The sequence below is a fragment of the Peromyscus eremicus genome, chromosome 1, assembly GCF_949786415.1.
Source record: "Peromyscus eremicus chromosome 1, PerEre_H2_v1, whole genome shotgun sequence".
Lineage (NCBI taxonomy): Eukaryota > Metazoa > Chordata > Mammalia > Rodentia > Cricetidae > Peromyscus > Peromyscus eremicus.
Window position 1 is genome coordinate 93,106,960 of NC_081416.1, and position 17,950 is coordinate 93,124,909.

At 44.1% G+C, this 17,950-nt stretch overlaps 1 protein-coding gene across 1 annotated transcript; it reads left to right on the plus strand.

Moving 5' to 3' along the window:
• Positions 1-5,521: 5,521 nt before the first annotated feature.
• Positions 5,522-9,031, plus strand: Nlrp10 (NLR family pyrin domain containing 10). The gene is made up of 2 exons (XM_059251572.1): positions 5,522-5,816; positions 6,979-9,031. The coding sequence occupies exons 1-2, from the start codon at positions 5,540-5,542 to the stop codon at positions 8,733-8,735; spliced, it is 2,034 nt and encodes a 677-aa protein (XP_059107555.1). The 5' UTR covers positions 5,522-5,539; the 3' UTR covers positions 8,736-9,031.
• The last annotated feature ends 8,919 nt before the right edge of the window (positions 9,032-17,950 follow it).

A 17,950-nucleotide genomic window follows, 5' to 3' on the forward strand; every position in this document is an offset into this window, starting at 1 on the left:
AGCTGAAGACTCAAGAGTGCTGGAGGTGTTGGTTCAATTCTGAAAGCCAGCAGGTTCAAACCCCATGAACCAATGTTTCAGTTTGAATCAGAAGGCCAGAGGAGACCCATGGTCCTTCCTAGAGTAGGTAGGGTAGGAAGTTATTTTTCTTTCTTTCTTTCTTTCTTTCTTTCTTTCTTTCTTTCTTTCTTTCTTTCTTTCTTTCTTTCTTTCTTTCTTTCTTTTTTGAGACAGGGTTTCTCTGTGTAGCCTTGACTTTCCTGGAACTCTCTCTGTAGACCAGGCTGGACTCGAACTTAGAGATCTGCCTGCCTCTGCCTCCTGGGTGCTGGGATTAAAGGCATGCACCACCACAGCCAGCCTTCTTCTTCTTCTTCTTCTTCTTCTTCTTCTTCTTCTTCTTCTTTTTCTTTTCTTGTAAAAGATTTTATGTGTGTGGTATATGCATAGGCGCGCATGCACGTGTATATACTTATGAGTGTGACTATGAAGATCAGACATTGGGCGTCCTGCTTTGCCCTGCTCTATCACCCTCTGCCCTATTCCCTTGAGACCAGGCCCCTCACTGAACCTGGAGCTAGGCTGGTAGTCAGCAAGCCCCAGTGACCCTTCTGTTTCTCTGTCCACAATGCTGGGATTACAGATTCCCAGGTTACCTCACCAGCTTTTTATGTGGGTGCTGGGGATTCTGCCTCAGGTCTTCATGTTTGCATGGCAGGTGCTCTTACCCACTGAGCCATCTCCCTAACCCTTTAAGAATTTCTTCTTGTTGGCATAGATTCTTTGAACTTGGATGGTATTTACTCCCACCTGTTCCCTCCCTTTAGTCCTCCCTCCAATTATTCTTCCCGTTAGTCTTTTCCTCCTCCTGATCTTCTTTCTGCTTTCATGTCATATATATATATATATATATATATATATATATATATATATATATACAATAAAATTATGACATATAAAAGTAAAATTCTAGAACCCACATGTGAGGGAAACATGGTTCATATACACACTAAGAGGAGACCCTTCTTGTTCATGAGAAGGCCAGGGCTTTTCTTTTATTCAGGCTTCATTTGGTGGGATAAGAGGCACCCACATTAGTGAGCACAGCCGACTTTAGTCAGTTTCCGACTCAAATGATAGCCACATCCTAAGAACAGGATCACAGAAACTCTCAGTGATGTGTTGACCAAAGGTTGGGGCACACAAAATTAACCACTGCATGTCACTTTCTAGTTGCCTGGGGGGAATATATTTGAGAAGTCATGCCTGAAAAACAAAACAAAACAAAACAAACAAAATGAAACAAGACAGGATTATCTCTACCAGGGAGTTATATGAAAGTGGGCCTGTAGGTGTTTACCTAGCCCATTTCAGAGATAGAAAGGACACATACATGTACATATATATGTATGTATGTATGTATGTATATATTCTAGCCAGCTCTCTGCTCTTGTCTCTCTCGTCTCTGTTTTTCTTGCTCAACTTATGTATTTTATGTCTCCCTATTATCACTTCTCTCTCACTTTTCTATCTCTGTTTCTGTCCTTGGTTCTGCTTTCCCCATTTTAATCTCTCTTTTGGGGACTCAGTTTCTCTAGTTATCATCTCTGCCCCTAGCCGGGACAGAGTTAACATGATTTCATCTCTTGCCTCCGCCCCTCCAATTAAACTCAGTTCCTGTTTCTATAAATACTTAGGTGTTGCTATGACTCTCTGGCCCAGTGACTTAGACCTTGGGAGCTGGCGTTGCTGCAGTAAGTGGCCTCTGCTCTTTGTCATCCTGTCTAGACAACTACGTCTCATTCTTTTATTTTCTCATCTTGGCTTCTTGATGTTAATCTCTGGTGCTCTGGTTTCTATTTCCAGCCTGATCTTGGCTAAGGCTTTGGGCAAGTCAGTTCCCATTCCTGCCATTTCTCATAAACTCCAGGGAGTACTCACAGAGCACCATGACTCGGGGTTTGGAGAAGGGGTAAAGGTGCGGAGGTGAGAGAGCTGGCCGCGTTCACCGCCTGGCTTCCCCCCTCTCCTACCACCACTGCCTTCAAGCTCTTTGGAGATTCTGTTAGCCGTACATCATGTAGAATAAAGCTTCTGTCTGACATGCTCACATTCATCTTCTGACCATGGACCCCACACAGCTGCTCTCCTTCCCACAGCCTTTCTCATTGAAAAGCCAGAATTTTCCTCTGCTTAGGGTCCTAATCCAGTCTCTGTTCTCACCCCTCCTTCACCATTTGAGATTTCTAGTCTGATCCTTCCTTTGGATGCTTTTTGTTGACTTTAAAAATACCCATATGAGAACAAAGGCCTTTCCTTAGCCTGCTGCTCCCAGCACTTTGCAGAATTTTCATAGCCGGGTGTCCTGGAAGACTTCTCTATACCTATTCCCTCCATGTCTTTGCTGCCTATCTTTTTTCTAGGATGATCTATGACCTATTGTTTTATCTCAGTGATGCATGTGTATGTATCAGAAATTCAGCTCATTACAAAGTCTGTGCCTTAAACGGTTTTCATCTTTCTTACCATCCCTATCCCTCTTCCCCAGGGCAACCACTTTAGATTTTTAACTCTCTTATGTCTTTGTGTGTGTGTGTGTGTGTGTGTGTGTGTGTGTGTGTGTGTGCGCACACACACACACACACAGACAGACAGACAGACATATTTTTATGTGTTTTTTTATATGCATATGTGTGCGAGTGTGTGTACTTTGTGTATGCACTGTCCAGAGGATGTCAGCTGTCCTATTCTGTAACTCTCCACCTTGTTCCTTTGAGACAGGGTCTCTCACTGAGCTTAAAGCTAGGCTAGCGGGCAAAAAACCTCAGGCATTCTCATGTACCCGCCCTCAGTGGTTTTACATGGGTGGTACAATATGAATTCAAGTCTTCCTGCTTGTTGCCCAGGAGTCATGCTTACACAGACAGTGCTCTTACACACTGAACCATCTCTTTAGCCCCATTGCATCTTTGTACTTCTAAATAGTGCACACATACAACTGCTTTTTGGCTCAAGGTTTTAGGCATCATCCATTGACCTTTTATCCTAATCATTTCATTACCATTCTTTCTAATTTAAAATTTTTTTTACTTTATATGTATGGGTGTTTTGCCTGCATGTATATATCTATGCACCATGTGCATACCTGATGCCCTCAGAGGCCAGAAAAGGATATTGGATCCCCTGGGACTGGAGTTATAGATGGTTGTGAGCTGCCATGTAGTGCCAGGAATCAGAGGTCCTCTGGAGGAGCAGTCAGAGCTCCTAGCCATGGAGTCAGCTTGCCAGCCTCCCCACCACCATCCTTTCATTGTGGTTATATTATAGATCTTAGCTATTCAGTGGTTATGCTATTATTTTATGCAAATACTGTTCATCAGAGTGCTTTAGTTTACTATGTTCTATGTCTTATTCTTTTCTAGTAACTTACTGTTGGTTTCTGCACCTTTGGCCATCTTTCCATAGCTTTTTCAGAAAGACAAAGACATCTGTTAAACTGCCAATCCATCGTTCTTTCCACCTTGAAGGCACTCTTTTTGGAGAAACTGCTCCAAATTTAGGGAGATTTAGTGGAGTCCCTGCTCTTTAGGTCAACCGACCAGCTGCCTTTAAGGCACATTTAGGGATATGTTTGTACCTATATTTCACGGAGCTCCTGTTTTGTTTCTGTTTTTCCCTTTTTCCTTTTGTCAGGGCACATCCTGCTGTGGCTTCACCAATGTGAAGAACAGGTACAGTGGTGGAGGACGCTGTGCTCCGCTTCCTTTGTCAAACCGCCCCCGTCTGGACTGGGGTCAAGTTGTAAACAGGACAAGTGGTTTCAGGGAGGAATGTGGGTCATCTTCTGTTCTGTCCTTCTTTTGGCAATATAATAGTTCATCCCTTTGGTCCCTCCCTTGTTGCCCAAGTTTAATGTTTGAAAAATGAGGTCAAGGTGTTTTTTTTTTTTTTTTTTTCTAGGCAGGGTTTCTCTCTGTATCCCTGAATGTCCTGGGAACTCACTCTGTAGACCAGACTGGCCTTGAACTCAGAGATCCACCTGCCTTTGCCTCCCAAGGGGTCAAGTTTTCCTCTGGTGAACAATTGCTCATGTCAGCTGACATGTGTGAGAATCTCCACTTCCCTGTTCACTGAGGTCCTTCATAGGTTCCAGCCCCACACACTGGGACTGTAGACAGACAGTATGTGTCCGAGAATTCACACCTTTGCTTTGAATTCTAACCCTGACAGATAATAATTAACTGGTGGATTTTGGATAAGAGGACTCAGGCTTGGCCTGCAGAGCTGAAAATGGACCAGTTGCATCCCTCCTGGACAGCTAGCTTTTTGTCTTCTTGACCTAGGGAGCTGAGTCATCCTCCCACCTTCAGCTCCTCAAGCCTGAGCTTGACTGGTCCAGTGCTCTGCTGTTGTCTTCTTGTCCTTCTGGAATTAGCTCTCCCAGAATCAGCGCTTTGTAGGGAATCCCCAATGTCCCTGTGTCCTAATGTGTTTCTGAGAGGTTTATTCCTTTCATTGGTATTCAGTCAAAATACTGATATCTGAGTCCCACCAAGTCCATTACCAAAGACTATTTTGAGCACCTCCAGACATCATACTTCCACAATGGACTCCTTATGACTTTGGAGAACAGGCATTTCCTGGAATCTGAAAGCTTCCTATTAATCCATGTTGTTCTCCTTCCCTTTAGTAAATGCTGAGTTGAAGAAGTCACTTGTCACAAATTTAGCACTAATGATGTCTGTTCCCTTTTTATCCTTATTTGAACTTGACTCCTTACCTGGAGCCCAGTTTTGGACCCCATGATGCTGGTGTGTGAAGCAGTGGACTGAGGATGGAGATTTCCTATCTCCCCATTTCTGTGATCTCAGCAGATAATCCATAAGTTCTGGAAACATTCACAACCAAGGGCAGGCTCACTTTTGAAATAAAAAACCTCAAACATTTGTTCTTAATACTAATTTAAGGAGGTACTGAGTCCAGTTTGAGAGTGCCTATGGGCATCTGGGGACATTGCTTAGTTGGTAGAGTGCTTACCTAACACATGTGAACCCCTAGGTTCAATCCCCTGCATCCCACAAAGCCAGGTGTAGTACTGCATGGCAGTAATCACGGTACTCAGGAGGCAGAGGCAGGAGGATCAGAACTTTAAAGGTCATTCTCAACTACAAAAAGAGTTTGAGGCTGGCCTAGGAAACATGAGACCCTGTCACACACACAAAAACATGTATACAGGAAGGGAGGAAGGAAAGAAGAAAGGGAGGGCGGGAGGAAGGAAGGAAGGGGGGACCTTCTTGCCAGTTACCCACACAGTCACACATGCTATCTGATAGAACAGGGGTTATTAGACAGTTTTCCCTGCTGTCTCCCCCATTTCCCTTTCTCAGAGCTTTGCACATGTCTGGTCTCCCCTGGGCCTCTGCTCTGCAGGCTACAAGCACCCAGAAGGCAGTGTGGACGAAGAGTCTCCAGGCTGCTCCCCACTCAGCATTGTCTCATTACTTCTCACTTCCAGGTGGCTGGCTGAACTCTGACCACCATGGCGTTGGCACGAGCCAACAGCCCCCAGGAGGCATTGCTCTGGGCCTTGAATGACCTTGAGGAGACTAGTTTCAAGACGCTGAAGTTCCACTTACGGGATATGACCCAATTTCATCTGGCCCGAGGGGAACTGGAGGGATTGAGTCGTGTGGAAGTAGCATCAAAACTGATCTCAATGTACGGAGCACAGGAAGCTGTGAGAGTGGTGAGCAGGAGCTTGCGGGCCATGAACTTGATGGAGCTTGTAGACTACCTCAGCCGGGTTTGTCTGAATGGTGAGTGCAGCCCGAGAGAGGGAAGTGAGGGGGCACCAAAGACATCCCCAGGCCCCACAGACCTTTCCTTATACTGCCCTCTCCTTCTTTGGGATCCCCAGAGCCCCAGGGTCTTAGGTAGTCTCCAGACTAGGGACCTATGAATGTTGGGTGCAGACCCTGAGCTGAAGGCAAGGGTTTGTGATATCTTATGACTAAAGCACCCCACCACCTAATTGTAGTTGCTCTGCTGGAGAAGGGGAGGGGACGTAGAAAGGGCATGGAGATGGAGGACAGTGTTGGTGGAGTGACTTCCACTAACTAGGAACAACAACATCAGAGTGTGTGGGTCACACCTCCCCAGTTTCGTGACCGGCAGCCAGGCTGTGTTCATGGAGGAGTCAGTGGGCTAATGTGAACCTAGACAGCAAGGGGAACCTAGACAGCAATGGAGCCTAAATAGCTACCCGTTCTTTTTTTTTTGGGGGGGGGGAATAGGCGTGGGGGAGGAGTGCAGGGGCTTTGTTGGTGCCTGTGATCTTTCCCAGTTTCCTTTCATTCCTGGGACCTCCTGCACTGCAGAAATGGGAGTGGATAAGCTGGGATGATTGCTCAGTCAGTAAGGTGCTTGTAATACAAGCATAAGAACCTTAGTTCAGATAGCAGAATCCGTGTTTGTTTGTTTGCTTGCTTGCTTGCTTGTTTTTGTTCAGCTGCTGAGTTAAGCTCTTACCCACCCTTTACCAGAAACAGACTTCAGTTCCTTCACCAGCTTTCAGCTTCCCTTCTCTCTCCTTTCTCTGTCCTCACCTGGTCCCATGAGGAAATTTCACAGGACTTCTCAGGAACTTACACACTGTCACACACACTGACATTGAGGTAAGCACACCCCTTCCCCCACACAATGCATACACTATGTCAGTACATTTTCATGAGTGTGTGTAGATACAAATATATGCACATTCAAAACATGCCTAAACACATCACATACAAAACACCCCACACCCCCACACCCTCACACGCAGTAGTTTCACTCCATGAAGTCACAACCATAAACTTAAAAGCAACACAGGTTAGAGAGGGCAGAGGACGAGACTAAAAAGCAAACTCAGGGTCTGAAGGGTCTTTTTTTGTCTTCTGTTGTTCTCATTCCAACGCCCGAAACTCCATTTGTGTTACTCAGATTACAGAGAAATCTACCGGGAGCATGTGCGCTGCTTGGAGGAGAGGCAAGATTGGGGTGTTAACAGCAGCCACAATGAGCTGCTCCTGGTGGCCATGTCCAGTCCAGCGAGTCCGGGATCACCTTCCTGTCTGGACCTGGAACAGGAGTTGGGACATGTCGGGGTGGAGTCTTTATTCGCTCCAGAGGCGGAGTCCTACTCAACCCCGCCCATAGTGGTGATGCAAGGATCTGCAGGCACGGGAAAGACAACCCTGGTCAAAAAACTGGTGCAGGACTGGGCCAAAGGGACCCTGTACCCTGGCCGGTTTGACTATGTTTTCTATGTGAGCTGCAGAGAAGTGGTCCTGCTGCCCAAGTGTGACCTGCCCAACCTCATCTGCTGGTGTTGTGGAGATGATCAAGCCCCAGTCGCAGAGATTTTGAGGCAGCCCGAGCGGCTCCTGTTCATCCTGGATGGCTTTGACGAGTTACAGAAGTCCAGTCGTGCCGAGCGCGTACTACACATTCTAATTAGGAGAAGGGAGGTGCCCTGCTCCCTTCTCATCACCACTCGGCCTCCGGCTTTGCAGAGTCTGGAGCCCATGCTGGGGGAAAGGCGACATGTCCATGTCTTAGGCTTCTCTGAGGAGGAGAGGAAGAATTATTTCAACTCCTATTTTACCGATAAGGAGCAATCGAGAAATGCCCTTGAGTTTGTGCAAAACAATGATGTTCTCTACAAAGCATGCCAGGTTCCGGGCATTTGCTGGGTGGTCTGTTCCTGGCTAAAGACAAAGATGGTAAGAGGCCAGGCGCTCTCAGAGACACCTAACAATAGTACAGACATCTTCACTGCTTATGTGTCTACCTTCCTGCCCACTGATGGCAATGGGGACAGCTCTGAGCTCACCCGGCACAGGGTCCTGAGGAGTCTGTGTTCCTTGGCAGCCGAGGGAATCCAGCACCAGAGGCTGCTATTCGAAGAAGATGTCCTCAGAAAGCACAGCTTAGATGGCCCCAGCCTCACTGCCTTCCTAAACAGCATCGACTACCGGGAAGGGCTTGGCATCAAGAAACTCTACAGCTTTCGCCACATCAGCTTCCAGGAATTTTTCTATGCCATGTCTTTCCTTGTGAAGGAGGACCAGAGTCAGCTGGGGGAGGCAACGCGCAGAGAAGTGGCGAAGCTGGTGGAGCAGGAGAAAGATGAAGAGATGACTCTCAGTTTGCAGTTCTTGTTTGACATGTTGAAAACAGACAGCACCTTGGGCTTGGGGCTGAAGTTCTACTTCAAAATTACTCCCTCACTAAGGCAGGATCTGAATTATTTTAAAGAACAAATAGAAACCATAAAGCACAACAGGTCGTGGGATTTGGAATTCTCTCTCTATGATTCTAAAATAAAGAAAATCACACAAGGTATCCAGATAAAAGATGTCAGGTTCAACATACAACATTCAGTCAAAAAGAAACCTGGTAAGGGGAAGCCATTTTCAGTGAAAAGCAGCCTTGGTAAGGGGCAGGTACAAAGTCCTCTCTTAAAAACCAATAACAGCACGAAGGAACCAAAGGGGGCCTCTAATGGGGAAAGCAGAGGGGCAGAGGAACCTGCCCAGAAGATTAGGAACAGTAGGCTGGCAAGTACAGAAAATGGGCATATGGAGATGAAGGGTCAGGAGGGTGGTGGGGTGGAGAGACAGGAGAATGGAGAAGGACAGAGAGTTAAAAAGGATGGAGAGATGAGAGATCAGATGAATGGGTACCAGAGAGAGTGAAGGACACAGAGACAAATAGAAGAGAGAATTACATAATCAAGGACCAGGAAACTTAGCATGGTATGTGCAATGGCTCACTGGAAGCAACCATTCCTCACTACAGACATATGAACTTTAAGTTAGCATCTTTTCCACTAGGAGCTGTCAGTACCTCCTGGGTATGAAGTCACTTTGAGTAGCCCCTTTTATGCTTACATCAATGATTAAGACTTTAAATCTGACATTGGATTCTTTTTAAAAAAAAAATAAAATAAAATGCTTACATTGGTAAAGTGAGAATCATATGCATTCTGTAAAATGTGGGTATATATGGAACACCCCTGTGCTGGGGCACAGTGGAAAACCCTGTTGACTCTGTATTTGCATTCAACTATTGCTTAAATAAAGAGTAGCTTCCAGTTATTTCTAGAAACGTCTACACTATTGTTAAAAGTGGGCCATGGGTTGTCACAGCCCTGAACACTGGTCTTGGATGTTTTACTGTGATTGACTTAATTCAGTACTAATATGATCACTGTTAGCACCAGTTATGCTGTGAACTGACTTTGCTTTGTGAACAGATGATGCAGTTCCAAGAATGGGTGCATCATCCTTTTCTGCTTTGGGTCTCTATATAGAGTAGGAAAGAAGAAAAGGATTCTTGTTGTAGGTTTAATGAGCTGATTGACCTCATTTCATAGTTGAGGAACTTGAGGTATAGTCAGGAGCCCCACCTATTTTTAGATGCCTCAGATAGTTCTTTGCCCTCACATCACAGCTAGCCATGCAGAGGCCTGCAGAGACTGCCAGCATGGCACTTATTCCTTCTCAGTGGCTTTTGCTAGCTCTAGTGCAACTGAATATGGGTCCTTTAGCATGCCACAGAAAATCTACAGGCAGAACTATTGCTAAAATCATTTTTTTCCTCTATGAGTTGATCCCACAGACAAAAATTCCAGTCATCTGCCAGACTTGCCTAAATGTCTGAGTTCAAGGTACTTTATCTTGAATGGTGAGCTTAGGACACTGAAGCCTCAATTATTAACTAGTTTCCGCATGGGAAATGTGGTGGCTTGACATTTGACAGTCACGTCCATGGAAGTTATACCCACAGATGTGTGTATCTACAGAATATGTCTAAGAAGCAATCTGTGTGGTCATGAGCTTATGTAGAGAGCAATTGATAACTGGATTACTGACAGGTGGATGAAGCTTATTGGTACCCATTGAGATAGGCTGTGTTGTCTCCCCAAAGAAGTGATGCTCCCAGAAGACCAACTCTTGGATGTCATGGATAATTTGGGAACAATGAAACAGGTGCACAGCCATATCCCTGCATGTTCTTGGTGCCAAGGACACCTGTTTATGCGATGTAAATCTAACACACAATTATAACTTTAGACAATGTTCAAAGATTTTTACTTAGAAGTCACATTTGATTCAAACTGACTTGAGCAAAAAATTAAATGATCCAATACTTTTACAAAAAGCCAGAAAACCATAAAAAGAAACTCTACCTGATTTCTAGTTTTGAGCATTACTGGCTCTATTGTTTTTGTTTTGAAACAGGGTCTTAGATAGCCAAGGCTGGTCTCAAGTTTCCTATGTAATCGAGGATGATGTTGAACTTCTGACCCTTGTGCCTGAATCTCCCAGGAGTGGGTATTATAGTATGCTTCTCATTATGGATATTTCCCTCCTCTGTTGCTGCTATTTTCCCCCTGACTCAGGGTGTCTCTACATAACCCTGGCTGTCCTGAACTCACTACACAGACCAGACTGGCCTTGAACTCATAGAAATCAGCCCATTCTTACTTCCTGAGGGCCGGTATTAATCAGAAGTGTCACCACAACTGGCTTACCTTGTTGCTACTTTGATCATTGCCTTTTGCTTTTATTTCAGAGAGTCACATTTATGAATTAGAAAAGATGGCAATAAAAAGCTCCATCTTAAATAACTATACCAAACCCACAATCTTCTAGCAGAGAAGGGAGAGGATTCTGACATGCTCTTAGAAATGCTCCAAGCTTCCAGCACTGTGGTCTTAGAAGATAGACATTTCTGCCTGGCCAGTCCTGGGTTAGATGGCCCCAATAAGATGACCACACCCTCCAGGTCAAATGCCTTCACTCCAGTGACTGCATGAATAAGGATTATTTCCCCAAGGAGGGATTTAGACAGAAAGAATAGTGTGTCATACAAATCCAAGCACATCTAATGGATTAGGGTTCCTTAGAATATAGGGGAGACAAGAAGTAATGGGTCCCTATGCTGACTAGTCTGGGAAATGGTCCTGGTGGCTAGAGGAAGCAGTGGCTTCAGGTGGAGAAAGGCTGTGCCCACCCATTCCTTACTTATCCTTCTTTCCCTGTTCATGCTCCCATGACTTCCCTGTCTCTCTATCTTGCTATGTGGGGAACACTGGATTGAAACTTACAAGACCTAAAGTACAGGACAGATGACCAGGGCTATATATGTATCCCGTCCCAGGTACACACAGGTCATATTACATCTTGTCCTACACTTAGAATAGAGGGGACTTATTCCCCTTTCCCATTGCTGCAGACCAGAGGCCAAGGTTTGTGTTGGCCTCTCTGAAGTGAGTTTTCTCTTCCTCCTCTTCTTCTTCCTCCTCCTCCTCCTCCTCCTCCTCCTCCTCCTCCTCCTCCTCCTCCTTCTTTTTAATGTGTGTGGGTGTTTTGCCTGCATGTCTGTCTGTCTATGCACCATATGCAGGCAGAGGCCAGAAAAGGGAGTTGCATTCCCTGAAACTGGAGTTAAAAATGGTTGTGAGCCACCATGTGGGGTCTGAGAATTGAACCTGGGTCCTCTGGAAGAACAGCCAGTGCTTGTAACTGCGGAGCCATCTCTCCAGCCCATCTCTTTGTTTCTCAAGGAAACATTTTAGGGCCATTTCTGAATGTTGTAAAACATTTTAGAGCTACTTCTAGCTCTAATTGCCCAAGGTCTTGCCTATACCCCGGCAATCTCTGAGGCCAAATATCGTAAGCATCTCTGTGGAAAGCACTCAGGTTTTCCTTTCATTGGTGATGTTTCTTCTGCAACCACAGCAGGTCTAGGGGAAAATCTTTGTATGTTAGAGGTGGTCCAGGATTCCCGGAGAGTCAAAACTATATAGCCTTGATGGTTCCTTATTTAATCTATTCATTTGTTTACTTATTTATTGAGACAAGGATCTCATGTAGCTCAAGCTGGCCTGGAACTTGCTGTGTAGTCAAGGCTGAACTTGGACTTCTGAGCCTTCTGCCTCCATTCCTGAGATGATCCTCCTGCCTCCACTCCTGAGGTGCCAGGATTACAGACCTTCACTATAACACCTGGTTCATACAGTGCTGAGGATCAAACCTAGGGCTCAGTGCAGGCCAGGCAAGCCCTCTATCAACTGGGTTATATTTCTTGCCCTCAAGTTTTTTTTTTTTTTTTTTTTTTTTTTTTTTTTTGGTTTTTGAGACAGGGTTTCTCCATGTAGCTTTGCGCCTTTCCTGGAACTCACTTGGTAGCCCAGGCTGGCCTCGAACTCACAGAGATCTGCCTGGCTCTGCCTCCCGAGTGCTGGGATTAAAGGCGTGCGCCACCACCGCCCGGCTCAAGTTTTTTTTTATTTATCTTCGTATCCAGGCAAGTTTTAGCTATTTCTTTTAGGGAGGAATAATTGTAATAATCCCATAATTTGGATGATGTATACTAGAAAATTAGCTGAAATAATAGAATAAAAAATCCCAATCAACCACTTTAAGCTTTTTTCTTCAGAGAATATTTTCTATCCTATTTTGCAGTTTATTTTAGAGATGACTCCTGCAAATATTTGCAGATTTTTTTTTTCAACCTCAAGCTGTATGGTGCTGTTATGTAAGCAAGACAGGGACAGATTGTGCAGACTTTACCATGATGAACCTAGAACCTTGCAAAATCCTACATGGAATAAAAGCATGACATAGGTTTACAAAGACAGAGGATGATATCCTTCTACCCTTTCTGCCAGAAGTTAACCCCTTCTATTAGGAAAATTAACCTCTGGAGAGGAGAACTCCCTTGAGCCTACAAATGGCTCCAGAGGGGTCTGCACTAACAGGCTTCTATAACCAGCTGCCCCCCCTGGTACAGTGGACTGAACCTAGAGCCTCACATGTGCTTGGCAAGTATATTATAGCCCCACCCTCTTTCACTTCCACAGCTACCTTTTTGAGAGAGAGAGTTTCACTAAGTTGCCCAGGTTATCCTTGAACTCATTTTGTAGCCCCAAGAGGCCGTGAATTCATGATCTTCCTGCCTCAGTATCCCAAGACCAGGCCCATCTCTGAACTAACCTTTATTTGATGGGTGATGTCGCTCTGTATGCTGTGAATGTGTCACTCTGATTGGTTGATAAATATAATGCTGATTGACCAGTAGCCAGGCAGGAAGTATAGGCAGGATAAGTAGACAAGGAAAATTCTGGGAAGAGGAAGGCTGAATCAGGAGACACCAGCCTGCCATCCAGGGAGCAGCATGTAATGGCACACAGGTAAAGCCACAGAACACATGGTGACATATAGATTAACAGAAATGGGCTGAGTTTAAGTGTAAGAGCTAGTCAGTAGTAAGCCTGAGCTAATGGCTGAGCAGTTTCAATTAATATAAGCCTCTGCGTGTTTACTTGGGTCTGAGTGGCTGTGGGACCATGGGCTGCAGGAGCTGGGTGGGACCAGGAAAACTTCAGCTACACTTACTGGATGTTCCTTTGCCTTTTATTTGTCACTCACAGAGACTCAGAGTGCTTTGAGTTTTGCCATTTCTTTTATTTTTTATGAAGTTTATTTAAAAATTTCATGTGCATAAATATTTGATTGAATGAATGTATGTGTATGTGTGTGTCTGGTACCTGAATAGGCCAGTAGAGGCACTGTATCCCCTGGAGCTAAAGTTACAGGTGGTTGTGAGTCACAGTGTGGATGAGTGCTGGGAATTGAACCTAGATCCTCTTGCAAGAGCAGGAATTAGTTCTTTTAAACACTAAGCCACCTCTCCAGTTCTGTTCTGTCATTTCTTTTAAACTTTATGTTTCATTATTGAAAGCAGTCTATAAATTGGAATTAGGACCTACTTCATTCCTCAGGAGCCTCCTATATACACAAACTGTACACATTAATAAGATGTTTGTCTTTCTCATTCACCTACATTTTGTTACATGGAGTTCATTCTGACTGAGAACCTACTGGGTTGATGAAAAAAATTTCTTTTTTTTATACTATACTAGCAGTTTATAACTATGGATAATATTTTCTGAAAAATAACAGTGGAAAACTAGATTTGATAAGTGACAAAATCTTTTGTTTTCTTTCTTTCCTTCTCTCTCTCTCTTTTTTTCTCTCTTTCTCTTTTTTCCGTCTTTCTTTCTTTCTTTCTTTCTTTCTTTCTTTCTTTCTTTCTTTCTTTCTTTCTTTCTTTCTTTTTTCATTCCTTATTTAGAGATAGGGTCTAATATAGTGCAGGTTGGCCTCCATCTAAATCACTCTGTAGTCAAGGCCAGCTTTGAACTTTTATTCTCCTGCCTCCAAGTCCCAGTGCTGGGACTACTGGTCTGTACCACCATACCTGGTTAAAATAAGACTCTCTTCTTAATCAAATTTTATTTTAGATCCTCTGAGTCCTACTTTCAATTTTTTTTTTCTGCTGGACCAGACCTGCACAGTCCAGTTTCAGCAAGAATCTTATTAAGATGTGTTACAGAAACTCCTGCCCTTTGAATCTGACTGCCCTGGATATCTGATCAGGCTCTTCACACTCTCTGGTCCTTCAGGTGATGTCTCATCACCCAGGTCTGCCTTCTGAAAGAATCTTGTCAGGTTGGTTGAGCTAGAATCCGCACTACCCCGGGTATTTCCTTTTAGTGATTTCTGTGCACAGAAGCCACCTGCTCCATATGTAAAACGCTGGTGATCCATGATGAATTTGCTTCTATGCTGCGGTACTTTTCTTGGTACTGTGGTGGTTCCTAAATAAAATCCCTCTTTATCACCTGTTGTGTGGTTGTGTGGCTTCTCTACCACAGTTCATAATCTATCATTACCACTTGCTGTGTGGTTTGGTGGCCTCCCTACCACAATGCATGAGTCATATGAGGAGGTTAGGAGGCAGGGATTAGTGCCTGTTGCAACCAGGCTATGCCCACTGTAAGTACTCTAAAATAGAGCTTTTGGGCCTTACCTTGCCCCAGGTGACTTCATTTTATGGGGTATTTGGCTCCACTTTTAGAATGAGAGCAGAGCTGGGATGACCGCGTGGCACTGTGTCTAAACACCACCTCTCTGGCCCCATCTCATGAGGCACAGACTGACAAACATGTTCTTAAGAGCAAAATAAGCATTGAGGCAGGATAGAATACAGGGATATTTGGGGCCATGAAAAGGGGAGACCTCCCCCTGGAATTTAGTTGATGTCTCTTGCCCCTGAAAAAAGCAAGAATCCCGGCTCAGCTCAGTCCTCACTGCAGATACAGCCAGTTCCAACTGGTGTCTATCTATCTGCTCACCCTTCTGAATCTGGTCTTACACATAGTCCTTTGGTTCCTCACCCCACCTTTAGGCCTCTGGAGTCCTGTATAGCTCACCTCTGCAGTTCCACTCAACACCAAGACCTGGGTCAACCCTGTGGCCCTGTGGCTCAGCTCTGCCTTGCCTCTAGCATTCTCCAACTGAGTTTCTTAATATCAATCTACCAGGTTCAGTGACTCTCTTTCCCCTTTAACATCTTTCTGTGTTTACTAAGGCTTCTTTGAACTTCTTCAACACTTCCCGTGGCCTCTTTAACCCTTTGGTAGCTATTCTGTAACACACACACACACACACACACACACACACACACACACTCAGACACACAGTGTGATCTGAGAGTTAATATTTGTATGTTGGTGCAAAAACACAGGTATCATCTCAAGGGGGAAAAACCATATGATTTGTTCTGAAGCCAAACACGAGAGGCGATAGCCCAGGATCACAGGTTCAGATTTTCCCAAATAGTATTCCAACATGGTAACAGTGCATGGTAACAGAACAAAGAACTTCATAAATCAAGATGCTTTCCAAATACAGCGGTGGAAACACGAGATAGGCGGCTTCTAGCAGGATGGGGAGATTTGTGCGACCGGCCTCAGATGCACTCTGAGGGCATTCTCAGTTTTTGGGTTGGTGGAAGCTGGTGCTCTGCTAAATTAATGTATCCCAGGAGGTTTCCTGTGATGGTCACGAGAACACGAGGTTACACATGGAGGATAACGTCTATCCAAGGGGCCAAGAGAGTCCCAGATTATTTTTAATTAGGCTCTGGACCTGCAAACTTTCAACTGCTTCATAGCCTCATAATCACTGAAGTTCTACTCAGTCAATCAGCCTTCATTATCACAGCTTTCTGGAAACTTTCCTCTATGAAAGCAAAGAGCAGAATAAAAGACCTTGTGTTTATCAACAGGCAGCTGTGGAGGGAAACCTGGGTGACTTGGCAAATTGTAGCCAACTAAACTTATGTAACATATACATATATTGCTATTCAATAAATTCCAACATTGTAGAAAGGTACAAACATGTCATCTTTTTTTGGCATAGTACGCTCATGATAGTGGCCTTATCTAAGAAACCCTGGAAAGGCCCCCCACTTCTTTAAAGGGATGACATCCATGAACCAGTAAGCGGCGCTATAATGTATACATTATGCTGCTAAGTTGTCATATACTCTTTGAGCTCACTGAGAAGCTGACTCAGAGAGTGGGACCATGCTCATTCCTTTTCAGAGCCGAAGCCACTTGTCTAGAGATAGGCTGGTCCTCCTAACTGTGAAACAGAGGTCCAAACAACCCAGGGTAGAAACACTGTGCCTGAGAAGAGCAAACTATTTCTAACTTGTTACTGCTTATCTCACGATAAGGGAGTCTCTACAGTGGGAAAGAGAGCCAGCAGTTCAGCCAGCTGGGAATTCCAGTCAGCTGGAGACTGCCCCACCTCCCTCAAGTTGTTTTCTGCTGGATGCTGTAAACACCTTATCTAATCTCTCTTTCTCTCTCCACACCCTGCCCCTCAAACGGTGAGACATTTCTCTTGTTTACAAGCCACTTGGTTCATGTTGTTTTATGATAGCACTCAAATGGACTTAGATACCATGTGAACGTCTATTAGTTTCTGTTTTTCTATAGATTAAGGAATTAGACTTAAAAAAGTAATTAACCTTGAACATATAGTCTCTTTCTGATTTAAGGTTTTACTGATATGCCGAAAGTTAGTCTTCCTAAGTGCGACTTTAAACATGACTTGGGATAAATAAGCAAAAGATAACTATTTGCATGCATGTTTTGTTTAGTTTGCTGAAGAGTGACTAAATTATAAGCAAGTAAAAAGTTTGACAACTTAATGACTTTTATCTAATTAGTTATGTGTATGTTTTTCAAATAAATCTCAACTCATAGATTCTCATTCACAAATTGACAATTATTTTTTAAAGCCCATCTGGGAATTTTGTGAATAGCAATAATAAAACCACAAACAAACAAACAAACAAACAAACAAACAAACAAGCAAACAGATAAACAAAGGTACATGCTGACAGAGGAGTGTCCAGCAAAGCTTTAATGAATATTGGAATGTTTAGGGACCTCCTTGGGTTCAATCTGAGAATAAGACTCGATGGTCCCCTATTATCTGTGGCGGTACTTTCCAAGATGCCTAGCAGGTACCTGAAACCACACATGATACTAGACTCAGTATGTTATGTATTTTTACTATGCATATTTACATACCTATGAGACAGTTTAATTAATTTATTTAATCTTACCATTTTGAGACAGAGTCTCATGTCACCCAGGCTGGCCTTGAACCCTGGTCCTCCTGCTTCTATCTTCCATCCCGTGCTGAGATTCCAGGTGTGTCACCATGCCCAGTTTACATGGTGATGGAGATTGCACCCAGGATTTTGGTAGGCAAGTACCCTACCAAACAAGCTAGTGCCAATACCCAAGTTTAATTGTTAAATTAGATGTAAGGAGACACTAACTACCTTAACTATTACTACTAAAGAACAATTGGAATGCTGTGATAAGAGTTATATGAACATAACTTCTTTCTAAAACCACATCACTTCTGTGTGTTTATTCCTCTTCCTGTGATGGTATGATGGTGCATGATGTCTATAAGATGAGATACAGGGGATGCATGGCACAGGCATTGTGATGTAGTGTCAGGCTACTAAA

Excerpts from the sequence above, each read along its gene's own strand:
- Nlrp10 (XM_059251572.1), top strand. The coding sequence starts at position 5,540 with ATGGCGTTGGCACGAGCCAACAGCCCCCAGGAGGCATTGCTCTGGGCC. Across the intron at positions 5,817-6,978 it reads CAGCCGGGTTTGTCTGAATG|ATTACAGAGAAATCTACCGG; the intron begins GTGAGTGCAGCC and ends TGTGTTACTCAG.